Source organism: Physeter macrocephalus, chromosome 5 (assembly GCF_002837175.3).
Source record: "Physeter macrocephalus isolate SW-GA chromosome 5, ASM283717v5, whole genome shotgun sequence".
Lineage (NCBI taxonomy): Eukaryota > Metazoa > Chordata > Mammalia > Artiodactyla > Physeteridae > Physeter > Physeter macrocephalus.
Window position 1 is genome coordinate 14,710,646 of NC_041218.1, and position 19,302 is coordinate 14,729,947.

The 19,302-nt window shown below is 52.7% G+C and overlaps 1 protein-coding gene across 1 annotated transcript in view; it reads left to right on the forward strand.

Annotated features, from left to right (window-relative positions):
• KLRG2 (killer cell lectin like receptor G2) overlaps nucleotides 1–19,302 on the forward strand; it is a 75,939-nt gene that overhangs the window by 42,738 nt on the left and 13,899 nt on the right. The window contains exon 5 of the mRNA XM_055084807.1: nucleotides 13,875–14,699. Coding sequence (XP_054940782.1) covers nucleotides 13,916–14,699 — 784 coding nt within the window. The 5' untranslated portion in view covers nucleotides 13,875–13,915. The remainder of the gene's footprint in view (nucleotides 1–13,874; nucleotides 14,700–19,302) is intronic.

Genomic DNA, 19,302 nt, shown 5'->3' on the forward strand with positions numbered 1-19,302 from the left:
GCTCGCGGGCTCCAGAGCTCAGGCTCAGTAGTTGTGGCGCACGGGCTTAGTTGCTCCGCGGCACGTGGGATCTTCCCAGACCAGGGCTTGAACCCGTGTCCCCTGCACTGGCAGGTGGATTCTTAACCACCGTGCCACCAGGGGAGCCCGATATCAACTTTTACAGAAATAAAAGAAGAAATTTTAGCAAACTGTTTATGCTTTTGTGTGTGTGTGCTACGCGGGCCTCTCACTGTTGTGGCCTCTCCCTTTGCGGAGCACAGGCTCCAGACGCGCAGGCTCAGCGGCCATGGCTCACGGGCCCAGCCGCTCCACGGCATGTGGGATCTTCCCGGACCGGGGCACGAACCCGCGTCCCCTGCATCGGCAGGCGGACTCTCAACCACTGCGCCACCAGGGAAGCCCCTAGCAAACTGTTTAAACAATTTTCTTAAATAGATTTCCTTCGCAGCCAGAGATCTTCAGTAGCCTCCGCATCCGACATCAGTTCTTCACCAACTGATGAATTTGGCTTTTATTTTGGGGAAAGAAGCCTCTTTTTCTCTACGTGCTTGCATTTTTGCTTAACGTCTTCTAGCAAGCTGGGGTGTTTTGATGCACATGGACAGCTCCTGGGAGTATCTCCACCTCACTCTGTGCTGTGACCACCTCTATCTGGCCATCCCTCTCCTTGTAGTTGACAGGCTGGCAATCATGTTACACTCATTACCGTGCAGGACTGGGTAGGGTCTGCACAAATATGCTCGCTGTTTGGAAAGCATCTGTATGACATCACCAAGAGTGAGGCCTAATGAAATCCCCCTCCCCAGCCCAGCCTTCTGCACGGGTGTTAGTGAGTGTGTCACACTGTCGTGTGCTCCTGGTCTCCCTCAAAGGCTGTGGTCTTTGCCAGTGTTATTAACCTGGGCCAAGGAAGAGCCTCACAGATCCCGTTTCTGTGACCATGAGGTGTGCTGGCATCAGGCTGGCAGGGAAGGGGCAAGGCCAGGACTTGGGGGCAGCATGTGGAGGATCCCCGGATTCTCCCTCTTGAGGAGGGTGGGAGTCCCTGGGAAGTCTTAGTGTTTGTGTGAGACCCCTCCTCCTTCTCACATGGAAAGTCCTTGAGTGTCTGGAACCCTTCCAATATCTGAGACAGGTCTCAGGAAGCAGGCCCACCCGTGGCTGAAGGCGGCTGAAGGGGCTCAGGGGAGGCAGGTGAGAGGGAGCCATCACAGAGAACAGAATTGAGATGGACCAGGGCCTCGGAAGGCAGGTGACTCCATGCCTCAGACAGGCAACCCCACGCCTCTGACAAGCAGATGTAGCCAGGTCAGTTCAATCCCGATAGAGCCAAGTCCAGGGCCCGAAAGACAGTCAGGGGATCCCTAATGGGCTGTGGGGTTGCTGAGACCTTTCGTCCGACCTTTTGTCCTGAGCGACCTTGGGCTGCCTGCTGGCTCCAGCACCACCATCTAGCCTAGCATCCGGCGCACTGGAGCAGCCCACCTGCCTGGGAAGACCAGGCTCTTTGTCCTCACCGAGGTCTGCACTGGCAGGCCTACAGAGGGTCGTTGTGGTCTTACAGGGAGACCCCACATCTTCCTCTGTGATCAGCCACCCACTGGGGCCTGGCCACAGGGTCTCTTGACCAGGGTGTGCATTCAACAGCACAGGCTGTGAACTGCTTAGCCCCGGGTGCCCCTCCTCTGGACTCTGACGTGAGTGCAGGTCGAGCATCCCTGGAGTTGAGCATCTCATCACCTCTGCTCCTGACAGCAGTAAAGAGACAAAGCTGATGTGTAGGAATAGTCTGATTCGAAGTTAGCCGGCTCACTTTCCTATAGACTCATTACCGAAGAAGAGAGGTATTTTCTGCTTCTTCCTCTTCAGAGGGCGGTTGGACTTTTTGTCCTGGAAATTGAGGTGTTCCTAGCCCCAGGAGAGAGTTGAGTGCTTTCATTGTTAAAAGCCTGGACTCATAAAATAATCATAACACAGGAGGTTTAGGATAGAGGAAGACCCCAGGGACTGAGTCCAAAAACAGCCCAAGGATGGAGGAGACTGGGTGGGGACAGGTGTTCCCACAGTGCCAGAGACCTGCCCTGGAGGGACAGGGAGGGCGCAGGACCTCAGCCGGGGGAGCGCATGAGTGGATGCATGTGGAGGCTGGCTCTGAGAGGTGCAGCTCTGGACGGCCAGCCAGGGAGGAGGGGGTCTGTAACACAAAGGCTGGATTTGTCGGGGTTCTTTAGAGAAACAGAACCAACAAGGATATGTGTGTATATATATTTCATATGTATGTATTTCCTATTTGTATAATTAGGAGCTGACTGACCCCATTATACAGGCCGAGCAACCTCATGATCTGTAGTCGGCAGGCTGGAGACTCACTAGAGCTGATGGTGTAGTTCCATTCTGAAGGCAGGAGAAGACCCAGGTCCCAGCTGCCTGCACCCACATGTGAAGGGTGGGGTTAAGCCTGGTGAAGACCAGCACCTGGAGGCTACATCTGTCTCAGGCAGAAGCAGCAGCACAGTCAGGACCCAAAACCCAAGAATGGGCCTCCTCTTTCAAGGCACCGATAAATCCTGGGGTCCTTGTTTAATCTGCTTGCGAGAGGGGGCCCTGGAAATCGACTCATAGTGAAGTTCTCATGCATCTTCATAAGTGACAGCTTGAATTGGATATAGTATGACTTAGGAAAGTAAAGAAAGGTGACATTTCTTGCCCCTGAATGTTGAAAAGCACATTACTACCCATTCTGAATTTTTAGGAGCCCTGTCCATCACAACAGTGATGCAGGAATAAGAAAGGAAGTTGATAGGATTCAACTAACAAGTCGTTAATCTCTGCAGCTATTACCTAAGGTGAGGGGTTGAATTTATTTATTTATTTATTTATTTTATTTTTTATTTTTGGCTGCGCCAGGTCTTAGTTGCAGCACGCGGGGTCTTCGTTACGGCGCAAGGATCTTTAGTTGCGGCATGCGGACTAATTAGTTGTGGGATGCGGACTCTTAGTTGTGGCATGCATGCGGGATCTAGTTCCCTGACCAGGGATCGAACCCAGGCCCCTACATCGGGAGTGCGGAGTCTTACCCACTGGACCACCAGGGAAGTCCTGAGGGGTTGAATTTTATAGAATGTGAGACAGAGGTCAAGGATGGTAAGGATTCTGGGTATCAGTTCCCATGTGGGAGGGTATTCCCACACATCCAATGAATTCTCAGACACCAGCTGGTTATTCTACAATTTAGCTCAATTCTGACACTGTCTACCTGGAGATAGTCAGATCCCACAAATTAAGGGCTGAGTCCCACCAGACTGCCACCACTTCAGGTGTCAATTGAAAGTCCAGGTTGTCACCTGTACTTATAACCAACTGGCTATACAGCAGAGGTTCCCATGACCCCCTCCTTGTGTTGGATTAATTTGTTAGAGCGGCTCACAGGACTCAAGATACCAGTTTACTTACTAGATTACCAGTTTATTATAAAAGGATATAACTCAGGAACAGCCAGGTGGGAGAGATGCATGGGGCAAGGAACGTGGGCAGGGGCGGCAGAGCTTCCATGCCCCTCTCCAAGGGCACCACTCTCCCTGCATCTCCACATGTTCACCAACCCAGAAGTTCTCCAGACCCCATCCTTTTGGGTTTTGATGGAGGCTTCATTACACAGGCCTGATTGATTAAACCATTGCCCATTGGTGACTGGTTCAACCTTCCGCTCTTTTCCCGTCCCTGGAGATCAAGGGTGGCACTGAAAATTTCAGCCCTGAGGACTTCCCTGGTGGTCCAGTGGGTAAGACTCCGCGCTCCCAATGCAGGGGGCCTGGGTTCGATCCCTGGTAGGGGAACTAGATCCCACCTGCTGTACTAAGAGCCCTCATTCCACAACTAAAAGATCCCACATGCCGCCACTAAAGAGCCCGCATGCCGCAACGATGATCCTGCATGCTGCAACTAAGACCTGGCACAGCCAAAATAAATAAACAAATTTTTTTTTTTAAGTTGAAATTCTTAAAAAAAAAAAAAAAAAAAAAAAGGAGCAAAGAAAAGAAAGTTTCAGCCCTCTAGTCACATGGTTGGTTCTCCTGACAAGCAATGCTGCAACTAAGACCTGGCACAGCCAAAATAAATAAACAAATATTTTTTTTTAAGTTGAAATTCTTAAAAAAAAAAAAAAAAAAAAAGGAGCAAAGAAAAGAAAGTTTCAGCCCTCTAGTCACATGGTTGGTTCTCCTGACAAGCAGACCCATCCTTTGGTGTGGTCCAAAAGTCACCTTATAAACATAACAAAAGACACCTTTATTGCTCTCATCACTTCAGAAAGTCCAAGGGTTTTAGGAACTATGTGCCAGAAATGGGGACACAGACCAAATATATATTTCTTTTTTTAATATAAATTTATTTATTTTTATTTTATTTATTTTATTTTTGGCTGCGTTGGGTCTTCGCTGCTGCGTGCAGGCTTTCTCTGGTTGCCGCGAGCGGGGGGCTACTCTTCCCTGCGCTGTGTGAGCCTCTCATTGCGGTGGCTTCTCTTGTTGCGGAGCACAGGCTCCAGGCGCGCAGGCTTCAGCAGCTGTGGCTCACGGGCTTAGTTGCTCCGCGGCTTGTGGGATCCTCCAGGGCCAGGGATCAAACCCATGTCCCCTGCATTGGCAGGCGGGCTCCCAACCACTGCGCCATCAGGGAAGCCCCTATATTTCTTATAAAATGCAATATGGCGGGTGGTGTTTCCCCAGATACAGTGATTGAACCTGGAGATCTCTGGGCTCTCGTCTGAAAAATCAGGCTGGTGGTCACCAAATCACACATATACCAGAATTCAAGACTATTCACACATGGTGGGGGAGGTACTGTGGACATGGCTCCCTGCTCCTGGCTTCAGGGAGCTCCTTGAAGGGAGGAAGCCAAGAATAGGCAGAATAGGGCTTCCCTGGTGGCGCAATGGTTGAGAGTCCGCCTGCCGATGCAGGGGACACGGGTTCGTGCCCCAGTCCGGGAAGATCCCATGTGCCGCAGAGCGGCTGGGCCCGTGAGCCGTGGCCGCTGAGCCTGCGCGTCCGGAGCCTGTGCTCCGCAATGGGAGAGACCACAGCAGTGAGAGGCCCGCGTACCGCAAAAAATAATAATAATAATAATAAAATTTAAAAAGAATAGGCAGAATAGGAGCTGGAGCCATCAAGATAGATGATGGAGCCCTAGTGATGGGGCCACTCAGACCATAAGAGAATAGTAAACTCTAGACCAGGCAGGATCCAGTCTAAGTGGGGGTGAGATGGTTTTCTTTTCTTTTTTCTTTTTTAATAAGATCTTTCCTTTTTTATTATTTATTTATGTATTTGTGTATTTATTTATTTATTTATTTGGCTGCGCCGGGCCTTAGACGCGGCTCGCGGAATCTTCGTTGCCGCGTGGGGGATCTTTGTTGCAGCATGCAGAATTTTTAGTTGCGGCGTGCGGGATCTAGTTCCCTGACCAGGGATCGAACCCGGGCCCCCTGCATTGGGAGCATGGAGTCTTACCCACTGCACCACCAGGGAAGTCCCGAGATGGTTTTCAATGGTGAGTTTTCACCATGGGCTAAAGGGCTCAGCTGTCTGAGTCCATAAGAGGAGGGTGGGTGGCCAGGACCCATCAAGGCACTGACAGCTGGGCCGAGCTTGAGCATATGAGGCTGAGACCTCCAAAGGGTCTCAGTGGGAAACGGGGCAGAAGGCCAGGGAGGCAGAAGAGCCCTGTACTAAGGGGTTAGACAGGGAGGCTGATGAGAGATGAGAGATGTGCCCCAGACTTACCAGCTACCTGCACAGTAGTGTTGAGGGACCCCTTATCCCTCCCAGCTGGCCCTCCCCGTCCTTTGGTTCCAGGCCTCAGTTTTGTTGCAGGAAGGAGAACCCTTTCCAAGGCCCGAGAGTGGGCTCTTGTCTAACACTCGGGAATGAACTGTCCGAGGAGACACACGTGCTGACAAAGCAGGAGACTTTATTGGGAAGGGGCGCCCGGGTGGAGGGCAGGAGGGTCAGGGAACCCAGGAGGACTGCTCTGCAACGTGGCTCGCAGTCTCGGGCTTCATGGTGATGGGATTCGTTTCCGGGTTGTCTCTGGCCACTCTGACTCACGGTCCTTTCTGGTGGCACGCGCAACCACTCAGCCAAGATGGATTCCAGCGAGGAGGGTTCTGGGAGGTTGGTAGGACATGTGGACTGGCGTCTCCTCTCTCCTTTTGACCTTTCCCGTATCCTTCTGGTTGGTGGTGGCTTGTTAGTTCCGTGTTCCTTACCAGGACCTCCTGTTGTAAGATAACTCATGCAAATTGTTACTGTCTTTGCCCGGCCAGGGAGGGCGGTTTCAGTCAGTGTTTCCCTAACAGTTTGGGAGTGGGGACTGGCAGTGATAGGTTATCACCACCACTGGCGGCGGGTCGCATGGGGCAGGCAGGGGTCCCCCGCATCTCAGGGGACTAGAATGTCTGGTGTGTCTCTATATCAAGCAGTGCTGGAAAAACTTGCCAAATTCTTGTATTTGGGAGATATTTTCTTATGTTCCACTTTTTTCTCCATCCCTCTTTTTCCCTGAAAATGGCTTTTTTTTTTCTGATTATATAAATAGCTACTACCTTTGTCTTGAAACACACATGCTCCAGCTGTTAACATCTTAGCTTAGACTTAACACTACATGTAGTCAGCCTTCCTAGTTATATACTCTAGGCCTTTGTTTAGAGTTCGCGAGGGCCGCTTTGACCTGGGAGATACCCGGTGCCTGGGGACTCGCTAGGAAATCTCCTCTGCGGTGGGCTGATTTGGCTCAGCGGGGAGGAGGGTCCTCCACATTTGGATGCTCCTCACGGAGGTGCTCCTGGGCGCTGGTGTCTTCTTTTGCTGCTCCCAGACTGTGGCTATAGGGGTCCCACGCAGCCTGACGAAGAGCCTTTTACGTAGCAGCGATGCGAGGTGGTGGGTGCTGCTTCTCCGCCCTCATGTCCCTTTGTTCCCCCCTCATCTCTTTCTGCCCCTGTCTCCTGTTCCCTGCCCTGTTCCCATCCAGGTCTCTCCGGGTGTTGAGCCCCAGACCCAGAGAGATCAGCTGAGTCTGCCCCATGTGTTACTGTCTATTCCTCAGGGCTGTCTATTCACACAGGTCAGTTACTCACAAGCCCGAGTGCACTGCATTCAGTGCACTGCACTGTAGCAGATTCTGGGAGTGGCGCTCCCAGCAAGGAAGGATCTTTGTTTTGACATGCCCGGAGCAAGCAGACGATGACTCAGGAAGCTGTTTTCCTGTCCTGTTATGGCTTCTAAGTCTCCTTGGATGAGCTTGCACGTGTCCAGGTGGAATATTTTCTCACCCCCGTTGCAGGCTTACCTTTACCTGCTCACCTGACTGAAGGCCACCGTTTGTTCCTCCACTGGATTCACGTTTGTCTCTCCTCTAGCTGCAAGTGGATCCTTCACCAAATAACTGAGGCAGAAACAGGATGCCTTGTCACTCCCAGCCGAAAGCTAATGTCTCAGAGAACAACAGGGATAAGATCGGGGTGAGGAGGTAGCTGGAGGAACTTGAAAGCGAGGCCACGGCTGCTGAGTAACTAGGTCAATTCCTGCACCTTGGCCCCAGCCCATGACTTGCATGGACCAGAGACTGGGAAAGAAACCTCCAAGAGCCCAGGGGACGAGGGGAACAAGATGTAGCAAACAGGGAGAAAAGACGTGTTTGGGAGTCGCAGATGCGTGACGGCATCGTGAGTCTCCCACTTAGGAGTTCTGTGACCCTGGCAAGTACCTCAACCTCTCTCACTCTCAGTTTCCTGTAAAGAAGGAATTTTAGTGTCTTCCTCACGGAGTTATTGTGAAGACTATTTACTCATAACAGCCGAATGCACTGTGTGAAACTTGATTGGATCCTAGTTTGAAAAAAATGGGGGGAATTTAAATACGGTCTCTGTGACATCATCTAGTGTGGAGTACTTGCTCATTTCTTGGTGTGAGGATGGTATGGACTTCTGCAGAATACTATATTCGTGGGCGATACATGCTGAAGTATTTAAGGCACAAGTTTCGCGAGGTCTGAAGCACATTCAAATGGTTCAGCAACAAAAAATACATTAGCATGGAGAGAAAGCAAAGCAAATATGATGAAATGCTAACTGTTGAGTCTAGGTGGAGGGTCTTTAAGTGTTCGCTGTGTGTGCTTTCTATTTTTCTTAATGTTTAAAAAATTTGTCAGAGAAAAATCGGGGGAGAAAAAGAAGCAGTGAGACAAGGTATGTCAAGTACCCCGCACAGCGCTCCATTCGGCAATGTTTATTTCATAAATATTCATAATATGTCACCAGGGTGACATCGGCCAAGAGCCGGGGATGGGCCTGCCAGGTACTGTCCTGGGGTTACAGCAGTGGCTGCCAGAGGGCCGGAGACAGATAGTAAACAACGAAACAAATATGTGAACACGTTGGCCAGAGACGGTGCCGGGTGCTATGAAGACAGTCACAGGTGAGGGACCAGGGACCCGGGGGTGGGAGTGCCACACGGGCTTGGCTGCCTCTGAGCCTCTGAGCAGGTGGAATGTGAGCTGAGGATGGACCGTGCCAGGGAGCCGGCGGTGCAGCGACCTCCCCCCACCACCATCTGTGCCTCCAGGGACCCTAGAAGGGCTCAGGATGCCACACGGGGTGACATCAGCCAAGAGCCAGGGCTGGGCGTGTTTGCTTCCTCTCTAGGAGCAACCAGCCATGGCTCAGTTTATGCTCTTACAACTCCTCAGTTTGCTCAGGTGGCCCCGGTACCATCAGCCTCCTGGAGCAGTGAACTCCAGGAGGGCGTGACAAGGGTGCCTGCTGGGCCACTTCCTGGAACCAACCCGTGATCTGGAACGGGCCTTAGAGGGAATCTCCACGGCCCTCTTCACAGGCCCTGAGACTGGCAAAGACTTCTCAGTAACACAATTAACAAAGTATGTTCAGGGGGCTTCCCTGGTAGCGCAGTGGTTAAGAATCTGCCTGCCCGGCTTCCCTGGTGGCACAGTGGTTGAGAGTCCGCCTGCCGATGCAGGGGACGCGGGTTCGTGCCTCGGTCCGGGAAGATCCCACATGCCGCTGAGCGGCTGGGCCCGTGAGCCACGGCCGCTGAGCCTGCGCGTTCGGATCCTGTGCTCCGCAACGGGAGAGGCCACAGTGCAGGGGACACGGGTTCGATCTCTGGTCTGGGAAGATCCCTCATGCCGCAGAGCAACTAAGCCCGTGCGCCACCACTACTGAGCCTGCGCTCTAGAGCCTGTGAGCCACAACTACTGAGCCCGCGCACCACAACTACTGAAGCCCGCGTGCTCTAGGGCCCACATGCCACAGCTGCTGAGCCCGCATGCTGCAAGTCGTGAAGCCCGCACGCCTAAAGCCCGTGCTCCACAACAGGAGAAGCCACCGCAGTGAGAAGCCCGTGTACCGCAAGGAAGACCCAATGCAGCCAAAAAACAAAAAAGAAAGGTATGTCCAACCTCATTCATAACTCAAAAAATTCAAGTTGAAATTGCACCCGTCAGATTAGTAAAGACTAAGGAGAATGAAAATATCAAGTCCTGCTGGTGCTGTGTGGACGACCCTCTCTCACCCTTCATTTGCTCAGCCGCTTGTGGGTCATCTGGGTCATTTGGACCCTGTCCATCAAATTTGAAATTGTGACCACCCTTTGGTTCCATTTTAATTAATCTATTCTGAAGATATCATCAAAGAAGTGATTTTTTAAAACAATGTAGAAGGATGGTCACTGAATTATAACCGTAGCATTTGCAGCACTGCAGGAATTATGTCACGCAGAGGAAACCACCCAAATGTCCACCAGGAGGAGACTGCTTAAATAAATCACGTATAGGTATGCATTTAATATGAGTGGAGTTTTGGAAACAAAATATATGTACGTATAATAGCAGTCGAGGTCAGTGTATGCATAGAAAAAACATCCAGAAGACTGTATATTGAAATGTTAATAACAGAGGTCTCTGGGGCATGAAATCCTGGGGACTTTCTACAGTGTGTATTTCTGTAATATTTAAATTTTGTATCAAAAGCTTGTATTACTGTTGTAAGCAGAAAAAGAAGGATTTTAAAGTAGACGGAAGGAAGAACTGCAGTAGATATTTGTTCTTCTTTCTGGCCAGCCAGGATCTGAACCCACACCTTGAAACATTTGGGTAATTCACCTGTCTTAGGGTCTCCCACCATAGACATCGTAAGTGGCCTTCCGAGCCCAGGGCCATGTGGCCCTGCCATGGAAGGCAGGATGGAGATTGTGTCAAATTCTGGTCCTTACCCACTCCCTCCACCCCCCAGGGAGCCCCAGGGCACCGGAGGCAAGCCGTGGTTGGACTTGGGTTTTCTGCCACTTGCAATCAGAGTGGTAAATGATGTACTAACTTAAGGCAAAAAAAGGGAGGTAGCGGAATGATACTCCAGGGCCCCCCTGAAACCCACAGAGTTTGAACAAGCACGCTTTAGGAAGGACTGAAGCCACAGAAACTCCAGGGACCTGAGGAGGGTTCTGTGGGTCTTCTCTCTAGAGAGGTGCCCTACTGGGAGCTGTGACAACTCCCAGCTCCAGGTCTCTCAGATCAAGTGCCAAATTCCTGTGAGGGACAATCTGATTGGCCCAGCTGAGTCAGTGGTGCTGAAGGGTCAGGGTAAGCTATCCCCAGGGCAGGCAGCCATCTGGACTGGTGACACTTGTTTACTAGGGCTGCCGTAACGAAGTACCACAAACCAAGTGGCTTAAACAATAGAAATTTATTGTCTCACAGTTCTGCAGGCTGGAAGTCCAAGATCATGGCATAGTCAGGGTTGGATCCTTCTGAGGGTTGTGATGAAGAACGTGTTCCAGGCCTCTCCCCAAGCTCTGGCGGTTTGCCAGCAATCTTTGGCATCCCTTGGCTTGTAGACACATCACCCCGATCTTTGCCTTCGTGTTCCCAAGGTGTTCTCCCAGCGTGCGTGTCTGTATTCAAATCTCCCCTTTTCATAAGGACACCCGTCATATCGGATTAGGGGCCCACCCTACTTCAGTGTGGCTTCATCTTAACTGATTACCTAATTCCAGATAAGGTCATATTCTGAGGCTCTAGGGGTTAGGACTTCAACATATGAATCTGGGGCAAGGCAGGGTCGGGGGGACAAAATCCAACCCATAGCATAGCTGTTATGGTCAAGGTCAGGAGAAAGATCCGGGCTGGAGAGAGTGCTGGAGAGTAGGAAGCTCTGGGAACAGACTCGAGGAGGAGCAGCTGGGAAGTAAGGGAGACCCAGCAGAGTGTGGGATTAGGAAAACAACAGGGGCTTGAGGAAGACGCAAAGGTTGGCAATGTCAAAAGCTTTGAGAGGGGGCTTCCCTGGTGGCGCAGTGCTGAGAGTCCGCCTGCCGATGCAGAGGACGCGGGTTCGTGCCCCGGTCCGGGAGGATCCCACATGCCGCGGAGCGGCTGGGCCCGTGAGCCATGGCCGCTGGGCCTGCGCGTCCGGAGCCTGTGCTCCGCAACGGGAGAGGCCACAACAATGAGAGGCCCGCGTACCGCAAAAAAAAAAAAAAAAAAAAAAAAGCTTTGAGAGGTAAAGGAAGCACTGAAGAATGTCTGCTGGATCTGGTGGCATTGGCAAAGAAGATTTGGCAGACTAGCGGGGGCTGAAACAGACCGTAGTGGTTTAGGAGTGCTTGGGATGTAATGAAATGGAGAGAGCGTGGGGATAATTCTCTCGTTAAAGAAGGCTGGTCGTGTTAAGGAAGAAATAGACAGGTTATTGGCTGGAGGGGGATATAGGGTCCAAGGTGTGTAAAGCTTGATCATGTTGATGGGAAAGAACCAGTTGAAGAGGGAGAGACTAAACAGAGAGGAGATCATTGTGGTGCAGGCTCCCAAGAGGGCACCCTGGCTTTTTACCCACATGCCAGGCACACAGTCGGTGCTCCATAAATACTGGTGGAATGAAAGTATGACTGCAGACGGGAGGGGACGGAATGCAGAAAGTAGGTAGGAGGGATGGGCCAGGGCCGCGTTCTGCTACCACTCCTCTTGCTGCCCTCCGTCTCTCCACTCCTGACCCCTCAGCGCCAGTGCGTACCACCAACTTCCCACAGGCACTGTGGTCTATGGTTCAAATTCAAGATGGAATTTAGATGGCCCTGGGTGCCTCTGAGTCTGAGCCCAGCCCAGGGTGGTGGGCTGTGGCCAGGGGAGCCAGGCCTTGGCGTCTCCCTCTTAGGGACCATGACACAGTGACGCACATCATGTTTTCCTCGCTGACTCGCTCTGAGCCAAAACACTTGGAAGATAAGTCTTTGATTTTATAAACTACATGTGTGATGATCGTCATCCCAGGCGAAGATATTTTAAGCAGGAAAGCCAGTCAGGATGCTCCTCTCAGCTCCAGTCCACACTGAAAATGGACAAGCAGCCCATCTCAACAGGGACAGCGGCTGCCTCTGAGAGGTGAAATAGAGGGACATGAGACCTTTCCTTTATATTTCATATACTTTTTGAACTATTTTCATATTTTTAGTAATCTTTATTAGCCCTAAAAAATAACTATATGCCATCTCTTTAAAAATTGAATTTTTATGTAAGAATATACATAAATACCTTCTGTTTCTAGAAAGTGGAAACATTGCAGATAAAGTTAAGTCTCCTAGACGTTCCCCCCTGCCGCCCCCAGACAATCTACAGCAAAATCCACTAGTATTATCACTTTGGTATGTATCTATCTTTCCACATCTTTTTAAATGCATTTTCAGGCATATATATATCCCCACATTAAATATATAGCCTGGGTTTGGTAGAGATTAAACATAAAGTGTTTTCATATAGTGCTTTCTTTCTGCTGGACTTTTTCTCTCAGTTACTTGTCTTCAGGGAGCATCCTTTCCAGTAGTTTAACTCCCCTCCTAAGATCCTTCCCCTCCACATCCTTCTTCCTTCCCTGCTCTCAGGAGTAGCAAGTCTGTGGTCTTTCCGAATGCTGCTCCCAAGATCACTCCAGCAGAAGTCCCTGGGGTAGAGTTGCCCGATTTGGCAAATAAAAATATAGGAAGCAGGTTAAATTTTAATTTCAGATAACGAAAACTTTTAAAATATAAGTATATCCCACAGAGCACTTGGGATGTTCTTATACCAAAAACCAAAAGCCTATTTTTTATTTATCTGAAATTCAGATTTAACTGAGTGGTCTGTATTTTATCTGCCAATCCTACCCTGGGGCACTTGTTAAAAATTGGCCTTATCCCCTTGTGAGATTCAGTAGGTCTGAGTGGAGTCTGCCAGGAATCTATTTTTTTCATGGTATTCAGATTACTGGTCAGGGCTGGGAACCCTGTCCTCCACACCAGGCTGGCAGGGGACCAGGCTTCTCTCCCAGTGAAAATACACATTTTCAAGCTTATTCATTTATCAGTCTTTATTGAGTTAGCCCAGTAGGAGTCAGGCCTCCAGAGTACATGTCCCTGGGACTTCTGCCGTGGGGGAGTCCTCTAGGTGTGCCGCTCCTTCCCTAACTCTCAAAAATCAGCACAATGGCAGAGGGCTGGAGAGGAAAATGGGTGGGGCCAGGGACAAGGGAGAGAGAAGAGTCTGCGCTCTGGGCTCCCCCTTACCCGTCTCCCGGCTCTTTCTGGGTAACCCCTCAGCCAGACCTTCCTGCCCCTCTCTTTTCCTTGCGCCAAGTGAAGGCGAGGCTAGGGGCCTGAAGGGGCGTGGCCAACAGAACACGAGCCACAGCCAATCCCAGCGGGGTCCTTGTTTGGGAGGAGGAAGTGGGTGTGGCGTCGGAGAGGGGCGTGGCTTGACAACTTAGAGCGGCCCGTCGGAACCAATCCCGACCCGGGAGGCGAAGCTAACTCCCTACCTGGGCCCAGGTGCACCCCGCTCGGCATCTCTCGGCTGCTCCGCGTATAAAATGGAGGGAGCCCGGGCGGCGTCGGGGCAAGACCACGCCGGAGCCAAGTTCTCAATGGAGCCCTTGGGAAGCCGGGTCCCGGAGCTGGAGCAGCCCCAGGTCCCCGCGGAGGAAAGACGTCCTGAGAGTCCCGAGAGCAGCCCGAGTCTGGCTCCCGCAGTGAAGGAGGAGGCGGGCGCGGGCCAGGACTTGTCGGGCGGGAAAAAGCTGCCCTCGCCTCGACCCGCGCCCCTGCGGTTGCTGCCACCCAGCCCGGGCTACAGCGCCTTCCGCCGTCAGGAGTCGGCCAGCCCGGAGCCGCCGTCGCAGGGCCCAGACGCGGCCGAGCAGCCCCGGGACGGCGAGACGCCGGGGGCCGAGCAGATGCTCATGGCCGCGCCCGGTGAGCCGGCTCGGGGCGTCTGGGCCCCCGTGGAACTGCAGGTGGACGTGCGCGTGAAGTCCGTGGGCGCGGCCGGCGGCAGCCGCGCGCCCTCGCCGGCGCCCTCCACGCGCTTCCTCACCGTCCCGGTGCCGGAATCGCCGGCCTTCTCCCGCCACGCCTCCCCAGCGCACCCGCTCCTGCGGCGGACCCCGTCTCCGGGAGGCACCTGGGGCCGTGGCACGCCGCTGGCCGCAGCCCGGACGGAGCGCGGCCTCGACGCCGAGGGTTGGGCCGGTCCCGCCGAGGGACGCGCGGAGTCCCCGGGCTCCCCCACGTGCCGCTGCCGCTTTAAGGAGGACGCCGTGCTCCGCGCCGAGATGGACGGCGACAAGAAGCTGTCCCGGGTCATAAAGCTCATAGGTAAGCGCGCGCCGGCGCGGGGAGCCGCGCTCCCGGGTGGGGGTCGACGAACGTGAGGCCCCCCTGCTACCCACCCAGCGTTGGGCCACTGCGGCGGAGGAACCCCACCGGGCCTCTCTGGCGTAGAGTCGGTAACTTCTGGTCTACGTAATTATAGTCCAACTTGTTGGCAGTAAAAGAATAAAACTGCTATTCTCCCTCCGCGACCCTCCAGGAACTTTCGCGTTCGCTCTTAAGAGTGCGCAGCGTCTTTGAGAAGTGGAGGTGGAAGGAATTCCAGGCGAGGGGAGGTCTTTCAGGATCACGTGGCGGCGGTGGCGGCCCGGCAGCACCGCGGTCTCCCGACTCCCGGCTGCAGCTGGCCGATCTCTCGCAGGCCCGGACTCCCTCTTTCCCTCGAGGGAAATATATCGAGGACCACTTGACCCCTAACACTCATCCGTTCAGCAGCTACTGCTGCTACTGCGTGGGGACTTCGGGCCAGACTGTGCTAGGGTGTGTGTGAGTTTTCTTGTTGCCGCGTGGGGGGTGGCGACTTGCAGGGAAGAAGAAAGAGCCTGAAAAATACAAAAATCCTGGACAAGGAACCAGAAGGGAGTGGTTGGTGAACTCGAGGGCATGGGAAAGCTTCCTGCAGCTAAAGCCCTGAAAGCTGAGTAGGAGTTGGGGGTGGTACCGCGCCTTCTGGCTGCAGGGGCTAGAGGCCTCCCCAGCAGACAACCTGCTGAAAGCTTGACCAGTTGAGAGGAGACCGGTTGGCTAGACAGGCTCCAAATCCCGAGGGCCTCTATGCCAGGGGTTCTTAGACATGGTAGAGTTAAGGGACTCTAATCACGCAGGAACTTTTGCAGAGTTGGGTGTGAGCACATTTTCTGCATGAGAGGTGTATCGTTTTCTGGTGCTGCTGTAACAAATTGGCACAAACTTAGAGGCTTAAAATGGCACTAATTTATTATCTTGCAGTTCTGTAAGTCTGAAGTCTGATATGGGCTCAAGAGACTAAAGTCCAGATGGCAGGGCTGTGATCCCTGCTGGGGGCCCTAGGAGATGATTGTTTCCTTGCCTTTTCTAGCTTCTAAGGGCGATTGAGTTCCTTAGCTCATGGTCCTCTGTATATTCAAGACCAACCGGGACTTCCCTGATGGCGCAGTGGTTAAGAATCCGCCTGCCAATGCAGGGGACACGGGTTCAGGCCCCGGTCCGGGAAGATCCCACATGCCGCGGAGCAAATAAGCCTGTGCGCCACAACTCCTGAGCCTGCGCTCTAGAGCCTGCGAGCTGCAACTACTGAGCCCACGTGCCACAACTACTGAAGCCCGCGAGCCTAGAGCCCGAGCTCCGCAACAAGAGAAGCCACTGCAATGAGAAGCCCACGCACCGTGACAAAGAGTAGCCCCCGCAACGAAGACTCAACGCAGCCAATAAAAAAGAGAAAAACCAGCCAGTGTCAGGCTGAACCTTTCCAGTGCCATCTCTGGGACTCTCCTGCCCTTTTGCCTCCCTCTTCCGTTTATGAGGACCCTTGTGATGACATTGGAGCCACCCAGAAATCCAGCATAGTCTCCCCATCTCAAGGTCAGCAGATAAGCAACCTCAATTCCATCTGCAGCCTTAATTCCTCTGTGCCTTGTAACCTAGCATATTCACAGGTTCCAAGGATTAAGACGTGGACTTCTTTAGGAGGACATTATTCTGTCCACCACAATGAGTCTGTAGCTTTTCTTTTTTTCAAAATAAATTCGTTTATTTTATTTATTTATTTTTGGCTGTGTTGGGTCTTCGTTGCTGCGCGCGGGCTTTCTCTAGTTGCGGCGAGTGGGGGCTACTCTTTGTTGCGGTGCGCAGGCTTCTCATTGCGGTGGCCTCTCTGGTTGCAGACCACGGGCTCTAGGCGCGTGGGCTTCAGTAGTTGTGGCTCACAGTCTCAGTAGTTGTGGCTCGCGGGCTCTAGAGCACAGGCTCAGTAGTTGTGGCACGTGGGCTTCAGTAGTTGTGGCTTACGGGCTCTAGAGTGCAGGCTCAGTAGTTGTGGTGCACAGGCTTAGTTGCTTCGCGGCATGTGGGATCTTCCCGGACAAGGGCTCGAACCCGTGTCCCCTGCACTGGCAGGTAGATTCTTAACCACTGTGCCACCAGGGAAGCCCGAGTCTGTAGCTTTTTTATCAGATTAATAATAGGAGAGTCTGTGCCTAAAAGGGTGGGATGATAAGGAAGTGAGGACTCAAGGAAGGGAGGAGTCGTGGGGAGGTAACACGGTTGGATTTTTATTCTAGAAAGTGAGCTCTGACAGCACTGTGGAGGAAGGTCAGGACAGGCATGAGATTGAAGGAAGGGAGACCTTAGGAGGTGATAGCACTAGTTCCGCAAGAGACGATGAAGGTTTGATCTATGGCAGAGGTGGGAGGGAGTGCTCAAAGGTTGAATTAGAGAGTGGGGCCACTGCGCTGATGAAGATGCGCTAACAGGAAGAGCGGGGATGATTCCCGAGTTGCTGAGCTGGGTAGCTGAATGATGGATTGATTGGGTTATCCTTGCGGAATGGAGAACGGGGGAAGAGGCATGGGAGAAATAAGCAGGAACATTTGGGAGTTCCAGGTAGTGATGTCATTTAAAGGGAAAGCAGCCAGACTTCCCTGGCGGTCCAGTGGTTAAGACTCTGCACCCCCTCCACACCCCCATGCTGTGTAGCACAGCTGGAAAAAAAAAAAAAGGAAGAGGAGCCAGCCACAGACTGGGAAAGAAAAACGTAGGTGGTAGGAAGAGAATCAGGATACAAAGAAGCAGAAAAAGGAGAGAGTTTCTGGAAGATGTGGTCAGCAGTGTCCAGTGTCCAGGGGAGAGGCAGACTTTGGGACTGGATGGTTAGGGAGAGCTGCCACGTGGAAACAATACTCTGGACATGAGGCAGGTAACCCAGGGGTGTGGAGAGGAATGATGTCGGGGGAGGGAGATGCCGGGCAGAAAATACTGCAGGGTGCATGCAGACACTTGGTGCTTTGGGCTTCCTCTCTGGGAAGTGTGGGATTAAAGAACTTTAAAGTTCCTGGCTGAAGCTTGGTCTGAGGGAGGCTGCTTGGATGAGGAGCTCTGCATTGTGGTTTCTGCCTGTAGTGGCCTTTACCGCCTAGATCAAGCTGGTTACCTGAACAAGAGGGCACACTAGGGCACAGGCTCAGGGACTTGCCCAGGCCAGTGCGGTAATGCTGCCACCCAGCTGTTTCATGTCCCCTCCTTGTGAACCCAAGAGGGAGGAGGCCACTGTGGAGAGGGTTGGAGACGTCACTGCTTTGTCTCTTCCCTTTCTTTTTGGGGCAGATGTCCCAGAGGCGCTGTCCAGGTGTAAACCGAAGAATCAAAGACTCAGGGAATGTTCTGTATGGGAGCCCTCAGCCCAGAAGAGAAATTGGCTTTTGCAAAGAGCCTAAAACTGCGGGGAGGGACTTCCCTGATGGCACGGTGGTTAAAACTGCGCTCCCAATGCAGGCGGTCTGGGTTCAATCCCTGGTCAGGGAACTAGACCCCGCATGCATGCCGCAACTAAGAGTTCCCATGCCACAACTAAGGAGCCCGCCTGCCACAACTAAAACCCAGTGCAACCAAATAAATTAATTAATAATAATTAATTTTAAAAATAAATAAAATAAAACTGGGGGAGAGCTGGATCCTCAAATGGAGACTATTCCCCTTTAGGTGTTGGTTCAGAGTCACCTCTTCTGGTCCCCAAGGCTAGATTAGGTGTCCCTATTCCATGCTCCACGGGCCCTGTGCTGCCCAGCTCCAGCATCCCTCTTGTAAGTATGCTCCCCTGGATTCTGAGCCCCGCGGGCCATGGCAGGTGACAGTCTAGGCTTTCACTGAATCTCCGGCACCTGGCACTTAAGTGCTCTGTAAATCGTTACTCAGTGAGTAGCACTAACCTCAGAGTGGAAGCACATGTCAGAAATGCTTAGTCCCCGGCCCTGTCTGGGGAAGGGGAGCAGCAATTGGATTTCAGTGGTTGTCCAGCCTGCTGCCGCCTGTCCTGTCACATTGTCACCTTCCACAGCAGGTGTGGAAGATGTGAGGAAACGGCCATTCTGACCCTGCCCTCCAGCAGTCCTCAGTCTGGGCAGGAGAAAACAAAAGCGCCTGGCCATCTGGGATGGTGCCAGGAGGGGTACCTTCAGAGGAAGGATGCTCTCAGTGCCTGGAGGAAGTGGAGCTGGGAGAGGTCATGCCCAGCGTGGTCGGGCTCAGCCGGAGGAGTAGAGGCCACCGGCCGAAGTAGATGGACCTGAAGGCGGTGACACGAGCAGGCCTCTCACTGACAGGAGCCCTCTGAGCCCCTGTGCTGAACTTTGTATTTTATTTTTTTAAATAAATTTTATTTATTTATTTATTTATTTTTGGCTGTGTTGGGTCATCGTTGCTGCGCGCGGGCTTTCTCTAGTTGCAGTGAGCGGGGGCTACTCTTCGTTGCGGTGCGCGGGCTTCTCATGGCGGTGGCTTCTCTTGTTGCGGAGCACGGGCTCTAGGCGCGTGGGCTTCAGTAGTGGTGGCACGCGGGCTCAGTAGTTGTGGCTCGCGGGCTCTAGAGCACAGGCTCAGTAGTTGTGGCGCACGG